The sequence below is a fragment of the Larimichthys crocea genome, chromosome XX, assembly GCF_000972845.2.
Source record: "Larimichthys crocea isolate SSNF chromosome XX, L_crocea_2.0, whole genome shotgun sequence".
NCBI lineage: Eukaryota > Metazoa > Chordata > Actinopteri > Sciaenidae > Larimichthys > Larimichthys crocea.
Window position 1 is genome coordinate 5,702,758 of NC_040030.1, and position 23,352 is coordinate 5,726,109.

General features: G+C 43.2%; 1 protein-coding gene across 1 annotated transcript in view; it reads right to left on the minus strand.

The window, feature by feature from the left end:
- Positions 1-23,352, minus strand: part of mpped1 (metallophosphoesterase domain containing 1) — a 67,582-nt gene that overhangs the window by 39,939 nt on the left and 4,291 nt on the right. The window contains exons 2-4 of the mRNA XM_010741342.3: positions 21,197-21,577; positions 18,776-18,957; positions 3,031-3,256 (exon numbers count right to left, since the gene is read on the minus strand). Coding sequence (XP_010739644.1) covers positions 3,031-3,256; positions 18,776-18,957; positions 21,197-21,378 — 590 coding nt within the window. The 5' untranslated portion in view covers positions 21,379-21,577. The remainder of the gene's footprint in view (positions 1-3,030; positions 3,257-18,775; positions 18,958-21,196; positions 21,578-23,352) is intronic.

Sequence of the window (23,352 nt, forward strand, 5' to 3'; positions counted from 1 at the left end):
GATGGCAGAGGGAACGATTAAACGGCCTGTGACGCCAGATGGAAAGAGAGATGGAGGAGGAGGAAGAGGAGACGGGAAGTTGGAGACAGTGGCAGACAACCGGACGGAGAATGAGAGGAGGCGACAGACAGAAATGAGGAAACAGAGAGCCAATCAGAACACAGGAACTAAGAATGGCAGGATAGAAAGAGAGATAGATCCCATCATACCTCATCATCATCATGGCTAAAAACATCTCTAGAAAAATAATCAGTTGACAGCATTGTATCACCCAGTTAAATATAGAAAAATTAAAAATTAAAACCTCAAACTGTATTTCACTGGGTCAAATATATTTAATCAACATTTCAGGTTCAGGTTGCAGCTACGGGGTTGTGAATATTACAAATTTTAGTTGAATCTTTGAGTTTTAGTGATTTTGTTTGCAAATGTTAAAAGCTCAATAGATAAACAATTGAACCTGATCCCTGATGATAACATCACAGTCCTAATATTATCTAATATTTTCCTTATATTACATGAATTTGTGTTTCCATCACAGTTCCACTATGTGTTTCTTTATGTTTTCATCTGTTTATTTGGGTTAGGCTGTTGTAAATAATGATAAAAAAAACAGGACGACTCACTTTAAAACTGCCGCTATCCATGCAATTCACAATATTTGCTACTCTAAGAGTATTATGGGATGTACTGGACACATTTCCTGATTCCAGACTCACAGAGTGTTTAAGCAGTCAGATAATCAGGCGGTCAGACAGTTGGGTAGCACCTCGGGGTGGTGGAGGTTATGGTGATAGTGTTTGGGGTGGGGCGGGGGGTGGTAATCCACGGGCCATAAAGCAGCGCCAGGCTGGCATTGTCATGGTGACGAAGGGACCGGAACAGGCACCATCCCACTAATTCTGCCAGAGAGTGGAGGAGGTGTCTGTATGTGTGTGTGTGTGTGTGTGTGTAGAGAAGAGAGGGAAGAAAGAAGTTTGGAGTGCAGAGGAGATGTAGGACTGAAGTGATGGAGGAAGGAAAGGCAGGAGGAAGTAGATAGCAAATGGAAAAAAAGGGATGGGATGGAGGGAGGACCAAAGGAGGATAGATGGAGGAGGTAAGGAAGAAAGGAGGAAGGAGAGGAGCAGACAGTGCAGAGGGGGTGACACACGGAGCCTCCAGCTGGAGCCCCTCTGTGCTGTAGGAACACACCCCGAGGCTCACACACACACACACACACACACACACACACACACACACACACACACACACACACACACACACACACACACAGATATTCTTACACACATACACACACCCGTCACCTCATGTGCCCATTACACCAGCTAGGGCCAGCCGGTGAATATGAATAAAATCTTCCTAAATCTCCATCCCTCCCTCTCTTTCTCTCTCTCTCTCTCTATTTCTCTCCATCATTCACCACCTCTTCTTTCTTTCTGAAATCTCTCCTTTGTCTCTCATCCTCCATCCTCTCTCTTACTTTCCCGCCCTCCCTTTCTTCTTCTTCTTTTCCACCTCCATCATCTTCCTCTCGGTCTACATCAGGCAGCGCTCTGCAGTGGCCTGAGCAATAAACTCGGGGGACGCTGCTATCACAGCAAACCAATTACCCAGCACACACGCACACACACATTGCCCGAGGGAGCATGTCACTAAAATACACACACACAAGGCAGATCATAGACCACCACCTAACCACTGACATACTCACACACATATGCACACACACAGAAAAAGAAGCAGCTTGTCCATGATGATTTGAGGTAGAAAAAAAAGAATTGCAAGTCAAAAATAAATAAGGAAGAAAGTAAATGATTCATTTCAGTGATTCATTGATGCTCAAATGAAGTTGAAAAGAGAACAGAAGGACCGTTGTGATACCGACGTGTTGACTTTGGCACCAAGTCATGGCCAGATTCAAACTGCTACAGGGGGAAAATGAGTCATCCTGCACCCCGCTGTGTAATGTGTACTCTTCTTCTGTGGTGGAGTACTAGTTAGAGGCTCAAGTTTGCCGTGTGTGTGTTTGATGGAACACAGATCCATCCATGAAGATGCTAAATATAAACACAAAACCGAAGTAATGAAGGACTTACAGCGACATTTTGTTACACCGGTGGTATGGATGAAGGAGCTGAGATGATTTACTTGCTGAAAATGATTATTTTTGTGTTCAACAAATCAGGACGGCTCATTTTAAAGTGTAACACACCATGGTGGTCTCTACAGTTCATAAAATTGGTGCAAATAAGATACATTTCCAGTTTGTTAGTTTGAGCAGTCAGATAATCAGGCGGTCAGACAGTCGGGTAGCACCTCAGGGTGACGGAAGTTACGGTGATGCCGGTTTCGTGTTGCACCATAAAGCAGTGCCAGCTTGGCATCGCCATGGCGATGGAGGCATCTTTCATCGTCCATGTATCCGATGATGCATTTCTACAGGTGCAGCCGCTTAGAAAACACCTCAGAAAGGGTGTCAGGCAAAACAGCTGGTGCGTCTGTGGAGTGAGGCCGCGAAAATACATTTTACATTCTTTTCCACATCTATGAAAAACGTAACGTGTGGCGGAAGAGAGGAGTGCACGGCAGGTGCGCTGTAGCGTAGTTCCAACACATCTCGGTGTGATTGATCGCTCAGGATACTCCAGGGGTTAAATCTGTTTGTATGTTATTTCTGGTGTGTGTTTTCTGACTGTGTACCTGTGATCACCTGTGATAAATGTTCTCTGCACACGCAAAGGAAAAGAAACCTGCAGCAAGCAAGCACTCCAACAATTTACCACCAAGTTTCACTGACCATTCATCTCATAAAAGACACTATCAGGAAGAAATCCTTCAAACAAAACTGCTTGGTGCCACCAAAGTGCTACCTTCAAACAGCTACAATGTTGTGTAAAACTGATCGTTGGAATGTGAGTCTTTTACAGAAGCTGTGACAATAAATCTCACACAGAAGTGAAATATTTAGTTCAGCAACTGCACGAGGCGTTCACTCCTGTGTGTAGTGCAGAAGCAGGGGTTACTCACCAGGGGGAGCCGTAGATCCTGAAGCCCCGCACTGTGACCTCGGAGTCCTGCAGGTAGATGCAGTTGGTGAGCAGCGACTGGACGTTCTCGTAATTCTCCGGCTTCAGCTTGGAGGCTGAGGGGAAGTAGTAGAAGTCCTGCTTGATCAGGTCCGCCATAAATTCCTGGTCAAAGGTCAACTCGTGGTTTCCGGCAATTACTATCTTGATGTCGTAGGGCAGGGTACCTGGCATGGGAGAGAGGGGGAAGTTGAGAAGTTAAAAAAAGGAAGGGTAAGAGGAAAAGGAAAACAAATTTGATGAAGAAGAAGGACAGATGAAGGGTAACAAAGCCGAAAAACAACGTGGTACAAAGTAGGGGTATAAATATGAGAGGAAAGGGAGAGTGGGATAGAGAGAGGTATAAGATAAAAAAGGAGGGGGGGAGATGAGAGGTGTAAATTAGGAAAAAAGGAGGTGGAAGTAGTGTAGGCGAGACTGTGAGGGATAGGAGAAGAAGATGAAGGCCACGCAGAGAAGGAAATAGAAAATTAAGGGGGAGACAGGGGACATGGAGTGACAGCAGATGTAGGGGAGGGGGTGAGAGAAAGGAAACGAAGGAAAGAGGGGTGGCAGACAGAGTGGGGAGGGACAAGGAGGAGGAGAAGGGAAATTGAGGACGACATGAAACCCATCCCAGACAGCTTGGCATTCACATGCGACAAGGCTTTCTCATTGTTTTCCCCTCCATTTCTAGCAAATCTGTACATCTGTCTTAGCTTCCCTCCATCAGTCAAGGTCTCAACCCAGTGCACTGCTGTCTTCTGTTTATGGAAGCATAGCTGAACGCATCCGTCAGGGAATCTTTATCTGGAGGAACGATGAGGAGGGAAAGCAGAGCGATCATTGTGAAGTTTACGATGCAGAATATTAAACATTTACCCAATATGGCAACCACCGCTGCATCTTTCCTCCCTTTTCTCTCTCATAATCCTCCTCTAATCAAACACCCACTCCTTCACAGCCCACCCTCTCATTTTCTCCTCCGTCTCAATGGCTTTAATTGGCTATTCAGAGCCTGGCACAGCAGGGTGCACGATCGATCTGTGCCCATCCAACCCAGCGGAGGCCGGCCTTCACGAATCTACATGATGTTTTCAAAGCTCTGCTGAGGAAACAGAGAGCCAACACTGACAAACATCTGGGGGTCTGCTTTGTCAGGTAGAGTGGCTGACGGAGGGTTCAATCACCAACTATAGCTTATTTTTTAATTTATTTTTATTTTTTATTTTTTGCCAGGATGGTGCGGCGTGCAGCTGAGCACATCGGTTTGTGTGTGTGTGTGTGTGTGTGTGTGTGTGTGTGACTTTCCCTCGTGTGCGCGAGTTTGCATGCATCTGTGCATGAACGTGTCATGTTAGTGAAAAGGAGTAATTAAACTGAGCTTTAGAAGAGGCTGACAGCCCGGCGACGGCTCTGTCATAACAGCCAATCACAGCCCGGTGACAGAAAGAGAGAAAGAGCTTGGGGTGGGGGGGGGCTGGAATACTTTAGGAAGCCCAAAAATCCTTGAGTGTGAAGGAGGAATAATAACAAGATGAAAGCAGCTGTCAAAGAGTGCCCATCTCTGCAGTTTGGGCCGGGGGCCGCCCCCTCTCCCCAACACAGCTCCCATTTGTTTGGCAGAAGGGTTTGTGTTTAGTTGTCAAGCAGACACCAAAAAAGCCCCGTAAATGAGGGGCTGCACCTCCACAAAAGGCACATGTACACACACGCCACCGCACAATCAAATGATTCCTTTTCATCAGACTTGAAGTAGTGTTCACTCAATCGTACCTAGAAAAACCAAGGTTGAAGGAATACTTCACTCCAAAATAAAAAAAAATTGATCATTATTTCTATCTCACAGACTATTAAAAGCAATTTGGCTGCTTTCTTACAGCTCCAATAGTGCATCCAAACCCTGCACTGTATCATCAGTGTGTTTCACATCAAATAGACGGCACTGTTGGTCCAAAAAAGTCCAACACTGACCTTTCTGTTTCTCACAGATATTGAGAAATGTCACAGGTGAGGTAAAGTCAAGCAAACATTACACTTTTGGACCTGTGGTGTAATTTTATTGACAGTGTAAAATTAACTTTTATTTTTTATCTCTTCTGGAGCTCTGGAGTAACCCATATTTATATTATACTTAGAGATAAAGAATGTTTCTAGATGTCAAGTGAGAAAATCTGCCACTCCAATAGTAAAGTGTCATTAGAAAAACTCCAGCTGAAAAAAAAAAGGTATATAATATATATTTAGATTAATAATTAGCATCCCGGGCTAACACAAACACATCTTTGTGTTTTGTGTGTCAGATGTCTGGAGCTGCTTCACAATAAAAGCCTGGCAAAAACAAAGCTGGATGGGAACAGACATCACAGGAAGGCTTTTACTGTGGAGGAGCTGTGGATACGGTGGACAGAGCTCCCTTTGCACAGCAAAGCAGTGCAAGTTCTGGCAGGTTGTATCAACATACAGACTGATATGACTTTAGTGTGACTTTATTCTATTCATTCATGTTCCCTCAAGTGAGATTTTAGAAATGTTTACCGCAGCCGCAACCGCAATATTTTTACTATAAAACATAGAGTAAAAATATCAAGCTGAAAGCACAACATATCACCTTATATACCTAATGTGCTAGTAAGATTTTCACTTCCAGCTTTAGCGTTAGCATTCAAGTCCAGCATTCACACTCCTTCTGGCTCTGGTTTGGTCTCCACCAACTCTTGAGAAATATATCTGAATTTCTAGCAGCCTAATGCTACATCTGTGGGCCACAAGAAGAAGAAAAGACTGAGTTGAATGATGTTTAAAAGCTTTGTAAAATCTGCAGTCGGGTGATAATTGAAAGTGATTTTGTCACATGAGCGACCCTTTTCACACTTCCACTTTTGTTGATATAAAAATATTAGTCGTGCAGCTTTAAGAATTATTTGGAATTAACTAGCATTTATCTCACAGCCGTTAATTTCTAAGGTCTTTGCTTACAGCTTGGATAAATATTGTTTTGTTGTGCCTCACAAAGCGCTACAAAGAATCAGACAAACACATTTTGTCTGAAGTCTTTATGACGACTGTGACCGTTTATGGAAAGAGAGCTCACCAGGAAAGGAGCCAAGTATCTGCATGGGCACACGGGATCTACCTGGAGACTTGTTTAGCTTGTTGTTTGAGTCTCTGCAGACTGGAGAGTCTGAAGTGATGAAGTATGAAAAATGAATGAAGTAAGGTCAAGCAGAAGCTACGTTTAGTATTTAGTCTTTGACCTCTTAAACATATACTGAATACATATTAAATCAGATCAGGGTGGTGGCACGCTTTACATCCAACAGTACAACCATGTCAACCTTCATCTGCACAAAAAGATAAAGACATGCAGTGATTCAAAAACACTGCGGCGGTGTTCAAAGACAGATAAGCTGTGAAAGACTGAAAGCTGCTGCGGATGAGATCATCAGCTAAATGCCTGAAATGCAAACACTGAAAATAAGTAACGGATCAGACATACTGTGAGTGTGTGTGTGTGTGTGTGTGTGTGAGTGCATGTGAGCCTGAGGGAAGACAGACAGCGAAGGCAACAAGGCAAAGACAGCGACATAACAAGGCGCTCATAAATTTTCAACAAATAAACACTATCTGTGTCTCCTCAGAAATTCTGCAACGTGAGCAGTTTTTCACCCATGAAGTTTGACGGCCAACTGTAAACTGAGACGAATAAATCACAGGGAGAAATATAAAATCCTACCAGCTGGACACAAATACCCCACCATCCTCCTACACACACGCGCACACACACTTACTTAGCAAAATTAAACTTCAATTTCATGGATGAATTTTTTGAAAGTTTCCCCTGAGAAAGAGAAAAATCTGCAAAATGACGAGAATGTGAGAATACAAACCAGCTAAACTTTATATCCGACTAAGAGCAGTCAGCGTGTGCACATGTTTAGCGTATAATTCTCTGTCCCAGACGACTGCTGTCAATATAAAAATAATAACAAGACAAACAAAGCGAGAAATTCAACAATACAGTCCCTTATTGTGCACGTTCACAAAGAACAAATCAGTCGCGAAAAGACCATTTCTGCATCAAATGAGGATGAATGTGTTGCGTCTGTGACAAAAGGGAGAGAAGAAAAGAGGAGAGGATGTGGGTGGAAGTGTGTGAGTGTGCCGGTGGGGTGGTGGTGGTGGTGGTGGGGTAGGTGCCGTGGGGATGGGAGGGGGGGGCATCTAAACATTTGAGGGTGACGTTCCCCCTACAACACGCGGGGCGACAAAGAGCGGCCCGCCATCCTTTGTCTTTGAATTCAAAAGGCTGCTTTAAGCAACAAATAGTTTAAATACGTCTGCGAGGGAATCAGCAGAGTGGACGGCCACGTCTTCTAAAATCTTCAAAAAACAAAAGAAGAAGAAAAAAACAAAGTCAGCCAGTGAGCAGAACACGGGACAGCGGCGACTGAAGGCGAGGCTGCGTTCAGGAGTGGAAACAGCTGGATTTGAGTCTTTCCTTCATCCTTTTATTCCTCTGTGGTTCTGGTTCAATCCCTTTTCACTCAGTGTATTTGCTCTTTTGTCAAGCGTCTGCCCCCCTCCAGTCATACACATCCCAGATCTGCTGTCTGTCTGTCGCCACAAAAACCTCCCATGAGGTCCACATGAGGCCTGTGTGTGTGTGCGTGTGTACTAGTGTGTAAAAGTGCCACATGCAACCTGCAGGTATGTATATATAATCCTGGGGATCTGTGCATTAGCATAATCACTGTGTATCTTGACGTGTGAGTGCATATTATTGTTGGTGTGTCTATACATAACACTGGCTACAGTATCTGTATGTGTGGACTCCCCAACCCCCGCCACAGGAAATCTTCCGGAGTTCGGCCACCATTGTTCCGACACTGCGATGGGTGGTCTGCTCTTTGAAGAGGAAAATCCCTGTTCTGCCCAAAGCTCTGGCATGTACAGGGGGATTACTGCCCATTGTGTGTGCATGTGTGTGTGTGTGTGTGTGTGTGTGCGCGTGAGCAGAGACAAAAAAGCCAAAAATGTCCCGCCTGCCAAGACAAAGTTAATTCCTAAGTGTGTGTTGTGTGTGTGTGTGTGCGTTGATACCAAAAACTAGTAGCCAAAATGTCCTGCCAAATAACTTACGTACCAAAGTGTGTGTGTGTGTGTGTGTGTGTGTGTGTGTATCTAGGACGTCTATGAGTGTGTGTGTGTGCAGTTGTAGAAAACAGGGCCCAAATATTTCCTGCCAACCCAAAATGCTTAAATTAAGACCAGTGTGTGTGTCAGTATGAGTGAACGCATGTGTACGAGAAGCAGAAGCCAAAACTAAACTGCTAAAATTAAATTGAGGGAAAAGTCCAGTTTATTACGACGTGGTTATTTTTCATAGTGTACAAGTTTTTATTGTGTGTGTGTGTGTGTGTGTGTGTGTGTGTGTTTGTGTAAACAAATTAAAGTGTCACATTTCTGTTAAATGACGGTCTCAAACCTCGCCTCGCGTTCGCTGTTATTTTACCAACACGAGTTGTGCGCGAGGTAATATTATTGTGAAGCCTTTAAACATTTGAATTTCTCATTACGTTTCAAAGTGATGCCTCACTCATTAGGTTTTGTAATCTTTTGAGAACGTGTCCTACAGGAGCAGTTTGACATTTTGGGAAATGAGCTCGTTTTTGTTTTTTTTTGCTCTGTGATGAGAGCGGAAGATCAATCCGGCTCTAATGTCTGTGAGCTAACAACTAGCCGCCTACTAACACCTCTAAAGCTCATTAATTAACACATCACTTCATGCTAACACATTACACGTCACCCAATCGAAACTTGTCTTTTTGCATTTCGTTTGCGTGTGAATTTATTCATGCTAATATCAGGGACCTTCAACTGACGGCTCACGGGCCACGTTTGGCCCTATAAAGCTTCCTGTCTGGCCTGAAGAATGGTTACATAGTGATATTTTTACTGTGTGTGGAGAAATGAAGTATTAAGTTGCTGCTAATGCAAACAGAACATGTTCTGCTGCTGCACATTTAAAGTGTTTAACTGGTGACACACAAGTTGACTTTTTGCTGTTAAATTAATAAACGATAACAGGCTAATTAGGTCAAAATATCGATATATTTCAGCCTCCACACTCTAAAAATTTTGTCCTTTGAACACATTCAGTCATACATCCGTGTCACCTGGCTACAGATACCTTCTGCTCTGACAAGAGAGTATAATCAGTCTTCTATAAACTCAACCATGTGTGTGTGTGTCTGGTCTGTGTTAAAAGGATATACAGCCTTTAGGAGGACTTAACATAACACATGCAAAATGAAAGTATCAAAAGTAAAAGTCTGCTCCTGGTGACATGCAGTGGCTTTGGTTTTGGTGCGCCACCCCAAGATTTCTTATAACTACAACTATGAAGAACCCCAAATACAGTATATAATCATAGATGTGATGAAACAGAATTATTCTATAATTCCGATCTCTGTGTCTGTTGTCAACACATATGCCTGTGTGTGTTTGTGCGTTTGCAGCCCACAGCTTACACGTGTCTCGTGTTACGTATAGAACATAGTGAGATTACAGCCAGACGTTGCAGCTTCAGCTGGCCTTTATCTGCATGTGCGTGCTTAAACAGAAATGCAGTAATTCAAAGGGAAGCTTCAAAAGCAACGACGTTGATGTTCAAAGACAGACAAGCTAAAGACTCAGCTCAGATCAGTCGTAATTCCTTTACAGTGTGTGTGTGTGTGTGCGGCGTCTGTGTGTATGTGTGACAGGGAGGGAAGACTGGATGTGAGAGTAATATGTCACATGAAAGAGAGAAAAGAGGTGAGTAAGAGCGAGACATGCAACAAGGTAGAGATGGATGATGGAGAAAGAGGAGCAGCGAGTCTTCCGCCTTCTCACCTCAGCTTAAACTTAATACTCACTCGTTTCATTTAACTCGCCACCCACACACTGCTCTCATCACACACACACACACACACACACACACACACACACACACAAGCAGACACAAAACAAAGACAGACAGCAATTATGAGACGGTGTACACAAACACCACCTACTGAGCAACGCATCCAAAACACACATTTTATCTGAGTACAGCAGCACCTCCTAACACTTCACAATGTCCTCACTGAACATAATGCATTACACACACACACACACACAGAAGCAGTGACAAAGACAGATACAGCGCATCATCAAGCAGCCTCGTAGGTGGTCTCTCTCTTCTCTTTCTCCCTCCTACACTCCATCTCTGTCTCTTTCATCCTGTCTGCTCCACTTCCACGTTCAGCGTGACGACGTCGCCTCCAGGATGAAGCGGCTGAAGATTAAGCTGCAACTTTGAGGACGAGCGACGCGGGCTTCTGATGAATGCTGATGAATTAGACGACTGGCCACTCGCCATCTGTCCCGTTTCTGTTTTATAAACTGGATTGTTACCGACGCCACATTTATCCGATATTAAACCGTATCTTCATGTTTTTGTCAGCAGCTAGTTTACTGGACAGATATGGAGTCAGGACTGTTCTGAAACCAGTTTCAAGTTGATGCTCAGATTTTCTTTTCTCTTGTTTTATTGTTGCTGATTCAAATTGCTGCTGGCTCATGGAAAGTGTAGACGCTCGCATGTTCTGGAGTCATGCCCGGGTGCCACCGCAGATTCCCTACCGAAGAAGTACACTAGATCACGCTGACTCTCAATTCTTCATTTTGTCAAATCATTTAAACGTACTTTGTTGATGGTGTGGTCCATGCTAGTAAATCCTCTAATAAACATGAAGTCACAAGTTAACCAGTTTCACCAGGTTTTCATTATGTTCCATGTCAAGTTGGCAAAATGTGGACAGTGAAAAAGTGTTCACTGTGATGGATTACCAATCTCAACCAAATCCAAGTGTCCTGAGATGGACTGAAACAGGAAGTTGTTGCCTAGAAACTATTGACTATGATCAGAGGTGGTTATAATTTATGAGTTAAACATGCAAACCAGACTTTCTAGAACCTAAATGTTAGTCAGTGTAGATCACGGGTTGGCAATTAGCGGCCCGCGGGCCAAATCTGGCCCGCCATCAATTATATCTGGCCCGCTAGATGACGTTGATTTATTTTTAAATATATATATATATATTTTAAATATATCTTTTAAACCTCATGTTTTCTGTTTTCTGTCCCCGTAGGAAAGCATGATCATGGCCTGCGATGGAATTGTCTGAAAAAAAATTGGCCCGGGTCCAAACGTATTTGCCGACCCCTGGTGTAGATGGTGGCGATGCATTCGCTTGACTCATTAGAACTAACGATATCTCTATAAACAGATATTACACATGAACACAGAATCTGTAGGTTAGGTATGAAGAATTTGGCATCAAAAGTTCTTCTGGTTTCCATTTGTAGTCTGAGTAGTATTGACCATGTCGTGTTTGAGCGCGTTTTGGTTGCAACAGTCGGCGTGCAGAGCAAAAGAGGTTAATCCATTATCTCATTGTCTGATGACAATTTATTAACTTTTAAAATTTTTATCTGCTTTTTAATGCAGATTCGTCTGAGCTTTAAAACACAACAACACAACATTTGGCTGCACCCTGTCGCTCTGCTGCTCCACCTTTGGATATTTTTGTTGCGATGAGCAGCAGATTAAAGTGACTCAGTGAGGCTGCAGACTGTTACAGTGCTGCTGATGCCTTCTCTGTACACAGACTGACTGAATCTCATCTGACTCCCCTTTGCTCTTTGCTGAACTCTCTAACTGCTTGATGTCTGTTTGTTCGCTGTCGGCTTCTAAAGAGAGGGCTGATGCAGATTCAGTAACAGTTTACGTACAGCACTGACGCCTGACCCAGAAAACAGATCTGAGACAGAGAAAAAGAAACAAAAGAAAGAGAGAGAGAGAGAAAGGGAATTGTGAGAAACTCTTTCATAAGCGATATTCATTGACTTCACTGTCTTCTAAATGTTTTCTGAACTTTAAAATGTGGAGATGCTTCCTAAGACCATTTACATCACGCTGCATCTTTTCCCCTCCCCTCACATACACACATGAGGAAACGCAGTCTTTTAAGTGTGCAAACAGAAGACACAAAAGCAGTGAGGGACAGATGGGAAACGGTTTGTTTAAATTTACAGTCACTTGAAATTCTGTCGAGTTTCCCAATGTTAAAAACCATAAAGGAGTGTCAAACTTCCTCGTTATGCTCTCCTCCAGCAGGGTAAACATAAGAGAGCGGGGTGAAGAAGAAAAAAAGATGGAAGGAAGGAAAGTGGAGAGAGGGAGAGAATGAGAATGAAAAAAAAATTAAGCTGGGGAGGAAGGCCAGACAAGAGGAGAGAGGGAGGAAGGGGCAAGAGAAGGAATATAGGGAGTAGGGATGGAAGGAAGGAAAAAAGGGAGCGAAGGAGGAGCGAGCGTTCCAGAAAGACAGCAGTCATGAAAGTTTAATGCACTCGCTGTTACCAAGCTAAAGGGAGCAAGCTGGGAGGAGAATGAGAGAAGCTGAAGAGGTGAAGAGGAGGTCCAAAGGGGAGGTGGTGGTGGGAGCGTGGAGCGGTGGGGGTACAACACCTAACAGAGGATGGAGATGGAGGGGTTAGAAAGCACACACACACACACACACACACACACACACACGGCTGCAAAGGCAGGTGCAGAGCAGGAGACACACTCACATTCAAAGTGCCTACACGGCAATCGCATCATGGTCGTCCCTCATCTATTATTCAGCAGTAAAGGGGAAGAGAGTGGAGCAGCCAGGCGCTAAATAAAGAGTTGTAGCAGAGATGCTAAAGGCTGCAGACCTCGCAGCCCAGAGTCAGAGAGAGAGAACGACCTGCGCCTCTTTTGTTTTTTTATCGCAGCACCAAGAGGAAAGTTTGGATGACTTCACTTTAAATAATCTCTGGTGGAAGAGTTATCATGTATTTTTTTACCTTCAAAATGTTTTAAAGGTCCAGTGTGTAGGATTTAGTGGCATCTAGTGGTGAGGTGAAACCATTTGAATATCCCTAACCTCACTCTAATGTGTTGCATTCAGTGACAAACTCACAGAGAATTGAACATCAATCTATGTAGTTTCCCTAAACCCACTGTGCAGAGAAAGCTCACAACTAGCTGGTGAAAAGATATTATTCCCAGAGATTGGGGGATATGAAAACAGATGTTGTTGGTGAAGTAATGATTGTTGGGAAAGAATGAGGGGTGGATTGAACAGCAGGTGTGCTCTGAAAGGTTTCTGTGCAAATTTTGAGGCATTTTGACACTTTTTTTATGCAACTTTGGTCGCCATTGTTAACTCCACTGAATCCGAGCTGAGTACGGCGACAGCTAAACACTGAAGCCCACAGGTGGTGGATATTTTATCACGTATTGGAATATTTTTAAAAAACCCTCTTCTTTAGGAAACAAATAAGGGATGATGGTTTTCTTTTTACCTCATGAATGGAGATCATAAAAGAGAGGAAACCCTGCATAATTCTTTGCCCTGTAATTTTTCATGCATTCTGTGGATTCTCTCACATTAAGACAAAAAGACGCTGCAAATAGCCGGTTGGTTTTTAATCGATCTTCACTCCCCTGTAGCGAATCTTCAGGATTTTTGCCTGTCTATGATGGCATGGTCAGACAGAGGAGAAGACAGACAGGAGGAAAGAGCGAGAGAACAGAGCCTTTAAGAATTAAAGCTGCTCCTCTCTTGACCTCTTGTCGACTCCGAAGCACAATGAGATCCATATTTAAACACAATTCACTGCAGTGTATTCCCGCTCCGCTCACGCTTTCACGCGGCATGAATAAAAACGCCACTCAAGTCTACAGCGAGGGCAGCGCGCAAACAAACACGCCAACACTCAAGAGAAGCATTGGCTCGGCTTACGAAATCCACATGGACGCTCGTCGGCGCGTATGTGCGTTCACTGCCGCGAGTGTGTGCTGAAAGCCTGATCAAAGAGACCATTATTGGAGACAATTGGAGTGAAGTGCTGCTGCTCACGAGCTCGAGGTCTGCCTCTCGCCCTCGCCAACCCCCTTTTTTTTTCCTCCTCCCTTCCTCTTTCTGATTCTCTCTCTCTCGTCTGTCTCTCCTCTCACCTGTCCCGCGTACAGTAATCAGCCTCCATCCCCGACAATGCAGCGCTCACTCGCACTCTTGCGCGAACGGCAGCTTTTCAACGCCGCTTACAGTCCTTCATGCCATCATGGCTCTTCAGCCTGCACAATGTGCTCGTCAGAAAATTAGCGTAACACACACACACACACAAAACACACACAGATACATACAGGCATTTGCAATAAATGGAAAGGTACAGTAGTTTTATCAGTACAGATGATGAGGCAAAGGACCTTGTACTGTATATTTCACAATTCTGCTGACGTGGTTAAATGCTGCACAAGTTTTGATATGTTCAGGAAGCCACTGGTTTCAACTTATTTTCTCAGTGTAAACATCACTCGGCAGACTCTCCAACGCTTGAAACTTGTGCTATTGCAACTCTGCATTGTATTTTGTCAGTGTTACATTATAATTGCAGTGTGCTGCTGAGTTATCACACATCTTGGGAAAATCAAGAGCACATTTCAAACGTAAAGGCAATAAAGTTGAATTGAATGTCATGTGCCCTGAAAGAGGTGAGAATTTCTTGCGGCTTTCTTTGTCTCATGATACTGGAATCAAATTCAAAAACAGCAAATGGTGGAAAAGAGGACTACATCCAGCAAGTACACAGAGCCAGACCACGTCTTTCTTCCTGACAGACCGAGACTGTTTACACTATATCAGAGGAGGAACATGAGGAGTCTGAGCTATATGATTCTTAAGAAACAGAGGATCTGGAACCAGATCGCAGCAGGAAATTGTTCTGAATTTGGCCTTCAACCAACATTATAGAGGAACATCTTGATTCTCTATAAAACTACGAGTCCTCACACAAGACAAGCTGAAAATCTATGGAACATACTCTTGATAAATGACTTAACCAGTAAATTGTTAATCAAAATAGCTTTCTAAAAATGAAAACAAGTACCGTTACTGACAGGATGTTTTTGTCTTAAATTGGCAAAGTCCCCAAACTCAAGTCGACACACTGAAGTTCAAGAAGAGTAGAGGGCCCATGATGGAGCGAAAGACTTGTGAAAGATTAAAAACACACATACACAAACGCGCTCTCAGCCCTCATACAGTGACTGACAGCTGGACCTGCATGGATCACCATGACAACAGAGGGCAGAAGTTTGGCATCAGTCTCCAGGGCTGTGATCTGCGAGTTTAGCCAGGTAAGGCAGCCTTCCTCTGGGGAGCAGCATGGACCATCTCCCTCCTCCTTTCCTCTCCTCTCTAAACCTCCACCACCTCCTCTTTCTTTGCCATCTCCTCATTTTCCCTTTCCTCTCCCCATCCTTTCTCCCTGCATGAATTTCATCTCCTGCCTCCTCAGTCCTCCCCTCTTTTCCTCCCTCCCCCTCTCCTGCAGCGTTCACCATCCCTGACAAAGCCTTGAGCGGCTGCCAGCGGCCCACGAGAGCCGACTGACTTCCTGCTAAAAATAAGAGCTGAGAAGAATCTCAGAGAGCTGCCACCGTGCGAGAGGAAGCGAGAGAAAGGGGGAATTGGAGAGGATTGGAGAATGTGGGGAAAGAGGAAAAAGAGGGGGGAATGAGCACTCAAAGCAAGAGGTGATGGAAGACAAAGAATGACAAAAGGGAAAGAGAAACTAACAAAAACTGAAGGAGATCTGCCAAACCAAATGAAAGAAGAAGGGAAAGACTGATGAAGGAGACTGCACCAGAGGAAAGATAAAAGTGTAGAAAGTTTGGGAGCAGATAACGCTACCTGACCGGGGTTTAGTTTGTACCTACCAAAATGAATTCGTTAAACCTGATCTCCCTGTAAATCTGCTCCGCACACACTGAACAGCAGGAGTTACATTCATCTACAGAATGAGAGGTGTGTGTGTGTGTGACAGAGACGAGGAGCAGGAGGGAATGAAAGGGAGAGAAAGAATAGAAATAACCAGATTATAAATATTTATACGAGAGGAGAGGAAGAGGAAGAGGTGGCAGGGTTGGGGGAAATAACGGCAGAGGAGGGGAGGAAGGGAAGGAGAGAGGAGAGGCTGACTTCAGAGGCAGCAGCAGGCGCGTTTGGCTCGGTTTATCTTTTCTTTCCCCGTCTCTCCCGTTGCCTCTCTCGCCGCTGGAGTGCGGGCTAGCGGATTTGCAGCTCGCGCTCCCTGCAGCTTGTGTGTGTGTGTGTGTGTGTGTGTGTGTGTGTGTGTGTGTGTGTGCGAGGAGGGGAAGGACAACAAGTTCTCCCCTTATCTCCCTCCTTCTCCTCTCCCCTCCCTCAGAGAAAGAGACGAACACACAAAGGCCCACACACCCCCGCTGTAACAGGCTTCTGCCGTTCTTCCCGGGGAGGTTTTTGCGGCGGTGTTGATGACGCCAACGTCAATGACGATGATGGTGATGATAGTGGTGCCCGCTCTGCTCACTCCGACTGTTGTAGATTCACCGATTCAACAGTTTTTCTGTCGCACGAGGTCACTTCATTCCGGTTTCCAACAGATATCACGTAGCAAATGATAAGACTTACACTTGCTCCTGACTCAGTGCAGAGATAAGACGCTTCCATCCGAGGCTGGAAGACACGACTGAGCTCAGTGAAGCTCTCACACTTCTGCCTGACAAAAGGAAACGTACTGCAGAACTTCTCAGCACTGAATAACCTTAATAAGTCAGAAATATTGTAAATAGAAAATTCACTAAACGTCTGATTTGCTCTTTAACGCTCATTCCAAATACTTTTGATGGTCAAATGTTTGTGGACAGCCACTGGTTCCAGTGTGACAAAAAAAAAGATCTCATCTTTTAGGTTTCCAGGCAGACTTTGGCTTCGATTCATGTCAGTATGCTATGGAAATCAACTAGCGAAGACTTTCTGTCACAATGAACATTCTGTCAACTTGCAGCCACAAGACGCTGCATTCACAGCAAAACTTCTCAGCATGAAATAACCTCAAACAATATGACTAAATGTCTGGTTTGCTACTCTTTAGTGCTCAGCAGTGTTCTTATCTACCAGCCACTCAAAGTTTGGGGTTCTGTACCTGGCCCAAGGGCATCTCGACTGGTAACTATGGGAATTGCTAGGACCAGTGAAACTCTGATTACACAACGACACTCGTTCTACCACTTCAACCCCAGTCGCCCGCACATACAGTACCAGCTTCTGTCTTCATATTCAATTCATCTGAACAGCTTGTGTGTCAGTAAGCGCTGTCCCACACGGGAAAGGCGGACCCCGCCAGTAAAGCTTTGATCATACTTCAACATAGACACGGACAGCTGCGGACTTGCATGCAAACAGCAGTTTATGTGGACACAATAATCATGGGCGTGCCTACGCGTTACATGCTACTCATTCCACACATGTACACCAGAAAACAAGATGCCGAGACATAAAAAAGTGCTCTTTTGTTTGTTGTATCTGGCCGAAAAACAAGAAAAGGTAAAAAAATATATATATTTTTTTAAAAGCACAAGGATGTCGGTTCATATGGTGCACGAAAAAAACATCCATTTTCCACGGTCCAGTAAAGAAACCCTTACAAACATATGACATATGTGGCAACCATGAACTGGCCTTCACAAAGAAAACTGTCTGTTCTGAGAGGCAGTTCGAAATAGTAAATACATTTGATGGCCTTGTATAAATAGTTCAATGCCATGAAATTGTTCTGAATCATGTGAGGATCTTCTACATTTGAAAACCTGAAGAATGAACCTAACTGGCCTGGTTTGTTTCAGTGGTTTGTTCCTGCTGATTCCAGAGAGAAGGGGCCTGTCAGCGTTTAAATACACAGATATGAACTGAGACGTGTCTGCAGTCTCTGTCAGAGTCGAGAGTACTAACACAAACCAGACTCACGCCGCACCACATCACACTTAAAGGACCATACTGCGGGTTTGCTTGTGTAACTCAAGTCAGGCCGTCTTTACATTACTGCGGTCCGTTTTTCAAAGCACAGTGTCAGTTTTTAGATTTCTTTTTCCTTCTTTCCTTTGGCTTCAATTCATGTCAGTATGGAAATCAACTGGTGGAGACTTCCTGCCCATCACAATGAACATTCAGTCAACTTTATTCTTTTGACAAAGTTATCATTGTGTGGAGGAGCAGAAACGTTTTTAAAAACCATCCTTTGTGGTGTGTTCAAGGCACTCCTCAAGGATTTGAGAATCAGCGGCCACAACGCAATGCATTCATGAGAAATGATAATATTTAACACTAAAGACAAAGAATAAGCAGACTGTGGAATATTGCTGCTACGTACATTGAAAAACCTGCTGTGCAGACGTCAATTCAAATCTCTGATGTTTTCAGAGTGTCCTTGAACTCACCAAAAAAAACTCATCCTCTTCAGTAAGTAAGGAAATCAATTTAAAATTGAATGGCATGCATGAAAAAAAAAAGATAAACAGTAAAATAATGCAGATTTCTAATTTGAATGTGTCCTTTAAACTGAAAGTGAGCTTATTGAAGCACTGAATTCCTTCCCTACTTTCAAAGAATCCTTCCCTGTTTTCTTAAAAACTTTGAGCACCAAGAGTGAGTAAATTTAGTCTGGCATTGACCGCTGCCTTATTAATAGATTGTCACAAGGGGACCCAGTTACAGAAAAACAGGCCCCTGACTAGTGCCATAACTTTTAGAGATGCTGACCTAGCCAGTCGTTGAACTTCTTGACCTCAGAGGGCAGTCCCAGCTCGGTGAAGTCTCCGGCGTGGATGAACACGTCCCCATAGGGCATCTGGATGGAGTCGGTGCGGGAGTGAGTGTCTGAGATGCACACAAAGCGGGTGTAACCTGGTGGCTTAGGCGTGTCATGGGGCATTGGGTCCACCCTGTAGAACAGAAGACAATAAAGTTGAGGAAAGTTAAAGGAGACAGAAGGAAAAAGGGGTCACTGCAGCGGCTGGAGCTCTGAAACCATACTGAAGAAAGAGATACAACACTGTATGCAAAGTCTCTGTGGTAAGAGGCTGACAATGAAAGAAGTTTGAATTAGTATCCAGCAGAAAATCATCCCCACAGACTGAAGCAGAGGAGGAAACAAGAGACACAGGCCACAATAAAAGTGCAGCGCCGAGAGAGACAGAAAGAGAAATGTGCAGAGATAGAAAAAGAATAAAGCGCAGATATAGAAAAAGAGCAGAGTCCTGTGGGATTTCCAGCGAGTGTGCAGATCCATGAGGTCTCCAGGGGGAAGAGGGGAGCTGGTGAATAACCGTGGCCCACTTTAGTGAGCTCTCCTCCAGGTACGATAACACCCAGCACTGCCTCCTCCTCCTCCTCCTCTTCACACCGGCACAAGAGAGAAAAAGAGACAGGGGGAAGTGGGAGAGGAGATATACGTGCATGTAGGACAGGCGGCCAGAGTCACAAAGTAATGAAAGTTCATGAAAGATGTTTCATATCCATGATTGAGTGAACACAAATGTAACAATCAATACAAGACACGTTATATAAACTGCACTTAAACTTAAGTTCAAACTCAGTGTGACATCTTTTAACTGTACTAACATGCTGGCTGGTTGAGCATGCTGCTTGGCCAGACATGTTGTTGTATATTTGGTGGCTGGTTGGTGGGGAATTTTACGGACCAATTAGTGCTGCAAATGCATCAGTTCCTTTACCATTTTTTCAGGTTTTGGTTTTTAGCATATATGTGGAAACATTAGAGTAGGCTGTGGAGGAAACTATGGACAAATTACATCTTGTATTGATTAGGTAAGGAACAATACAACATATCTACAGGAAGTTTGAATTTTCATCCACAGCAGATTAATACTGATTGGAAAAACAGCAAAACAGAAGCTGCTGCAATGAATTAATAAGTGAGGAGAGTATTTCTGTTCAACTCGAAGCAGCAGCAGAGTGGTGAGTATGACATCTTGTTGTACTGATGGAATTAGTGCCGTCGAAATGTACGTTATGCTGGATTTATTAAAACAGCGGGTAAACACAGAGGAAGTGTTGAGTTTGCAGTAACAGCAAACAGCAGTCACAGCAAATTAAAACAGGACCGGACCAGAAACACTGAAATATAATAAAATATACACATAACACTGGGAAATTACAAGTCAAGGTCTGCCTCGTACATAAGGCTGTCTCAGACTGTGACTACAGCTTTGTTTCTCTTGTGTTGATCCAATATTATTGCTGTTTGTCAGAGGTTCTTGTCATTGTTAGTGATAGAGCAGCAATCCTGGATCTGTGAAGGACCGTGTAACACTCACTCAGAAGACTTTTCAAAGACTTTTGGGGTAAAACTGGTGAAATTCAAATCATCGTGTTTTGGTCCTGACGTTATAGAACTGGGTTTAGTAGTGTAGGTGAGACAGCAGAGGCGTACTGAAGACCACATATTAATTTAAAAAAAACCCACATTTGACGTTATTTCATTTTCCTCAAATAAAAAACAAACAAACAACTTTATGATTTTTAATTAAATGAGTCTTCAGTGTAACTAACTATTGAAGAATAGTCCAAATTTAGAGAAATATCCTTATTTGATTCCATTCTAACATGAAGATGAGAGGATTGATGTTAATCTCATGTCTGTCTGTTAAGTATGAACCCAGACTCAGGACGTGGATAGAGTTAGCTTAGCATAAAGACTGGAAACAGAGGGAAACAGCTAGCAGCCTCTCGCAATTCAAAAGTCCACCTACAAACGTCTCAAAAGCTGACTCATCAGGACGTCTCTTGTTTATTTGTGGTTGTGACATTAAAGGGAGTTACACAGCTTCCTGAAGTCTTCATCTTCAATTCTTCATCATGACTGTACGCAGAGAAAAACTGAAGTACTAAAGATGCTGCACAGATGAATCAGATGAACTGTTGTTTATTAAGAAATAACTCCAACATCTAACCAAAACTTGTTTTCAATGATACGTGTTAGTTAGTAATTGAGATAACTTTGTCTTCTCTCTTTTGGAAAGTGTATTTCTTGAAACCAATGAACTATTTTAATCTAACAGACAATTAAAAATGCTGATTATATTCAGAATGAACAGGAAAATGACGACATCTTGCTCCAAGTCTCCATGACAGCAGTGTGCTTCTGTTTCTTCTACTCACATGTGGACGTGTGGTGGCTGGAAGCGTCCCTGGTTGATGTTGTAGAAGGTGAAGGCCTGAGTGGGGTTGGTGCTATACTCGTCCACCTCAACTGCTGTCCTGTTGCCTCGCTGGGTGTGCGACTGAGCCTGCTGTGACTGCTGCCGCCTTGCTGCCATGATCTCTGACAAGGTGAAGGCCATGACACTCGGGACGGATGAAGAAGGAACGGGTGGAGGACAGCGAGGACGTTTAGTTGCTTCTTGTTTTAGAGCAGTGGGTGGATAGTCCCGGACTGAGCGGAGGCGTCCTCACAGACTCAAACCCTCGCCGAGCTCACAGTCACAGTGAGCTGAGGAGAAAACATCACCTCCTCCCTCCTCCTCGTCTTCTTCTCTGCACCTGAGAGGAACACGACAAGATGGCAATACTGAGAAGTCATTTATTGAGCCAAACATTGTCTTTCTTTGTCTTTCAGCATCTCAAAAATTAAAGAGTTGATGTTTTTTTGTATCTCTATTATATCACAGTAAATTGAATATTTTGGGCGTTATGGGAGCTTGTAATGAGTAATTTTAATGATTTTCTGACACAGACACAATATTAGAAAAAACAAGTTCCAGAACCTCTGATTCCTAAAATTGTTTGGGGTCTGACTACATCAATTTCCTTTTCAATGTTTGTCCATTTCTACAGCGTTCTTCAAAAGTGTTCCATGGTGGCATGGAAGGGAAAAAAAAAGTTCAAACGTGTGGGTGCATTTTGTCTATTTACGGCTGCAAATAACATTTTCATTGATGATTAAGATGCTGATTATCTAATTAATCAGAAGTCAGAAAATACTTGAAAATGTATCCAAGCATCAGTCCAAAACAGAAAGATCTATCACCACAGAAGACAGAGAGCAGCAAATCTTCACAACTGAGTAGCTGGACAGTTTTTCATTTTTGATATTTCTTCTTTAGAAATTGATTATTAATACTTTATTTATTTATTAATACGTGTTTTTTTACATTCATTTAACTAATAAATTAGTAAAAATAAGTCAACAGTGTGGTGACGTCTTCAAATGTCTTGTTTGTTGGACCAACAGGTGATAAAGAAGATACGTTAAGATTAAAACAGATAAAAGCTTCAAATCCTCACGTCACTGAATTCAGAGCATATTTGACTCTTTTTAATTTTTTTTAATTTTATAACAGCAACAATTATCAAAATTCAAAGTCATTGTCAATGATTAATTGTTTGAGCTTCAGCTCCGAAACTGGACGTCAAATCCAGGTACTCACTTCTTTAACGTTGTTTTAGTCTTTTAACTAAACAGCACCACATCTTGATACCTAATCTCAACATACGGAGCAGCAATCACACAGCAGTGATTAAAATCAGTTTACTTCACCCTGTGGAACAGACTGGGATCATACCAACACACCACTTTTTAACTCTAAAGCTCCTATTGATGCCGTGCCTTTAGTTCACTGCAACAAAAGAACAAAACAAGTGGGATCCTGCAGTGAGAGTGCAGTTAAAGTGACAGAATAATAACAGCTCACAAATCCTGATAAATAAGGCAACACCGTGGTGTTCAGGATTCAGTCGGCTTCCCCCCTGTGGCTGAAAAAAAGGTGCTATCACTGATGTTTGCAGGGACACTGACACATAAACTGTGTTTAATGTATATTGGACACGTCTGGCCTATACTCAGCCGGCTTAATAAGGTCCAGTATTGATCAGATATAACACATCAGTGCAACCATAAATTAAAGGTAGCATAGTTGGTAGCATGTAAACACACAGAGTGCATTTATGATCGGACAAAGCAAGAAGGTTTAAATCATACTTTATACACTGAAGGATATTTTGTTGATATAAACTGTACAAATGAGCCAAAGTAAAATAAAGAATTGTTATTTATATATTGTTAATACTGCCGTTAAAAGCAAAGATCTGAATTGTCAGTACATTAAATCAATAGGATAACTGGCATAAAGTGAAAATATGTACGTTTATTATTATCCCTGACAACAACCTGAGAAAAGTGACTACTCATAACGTGAGAAATAACCGCGTACAAAAAGCAAAGACATTCACAACGTTGATTTCAGATGGTGTGAAAACTAAATGGCTGCATCCCCTGTAGCTACTGTTGTACGAGTGCATCTGTTAGCTCAGGTTAA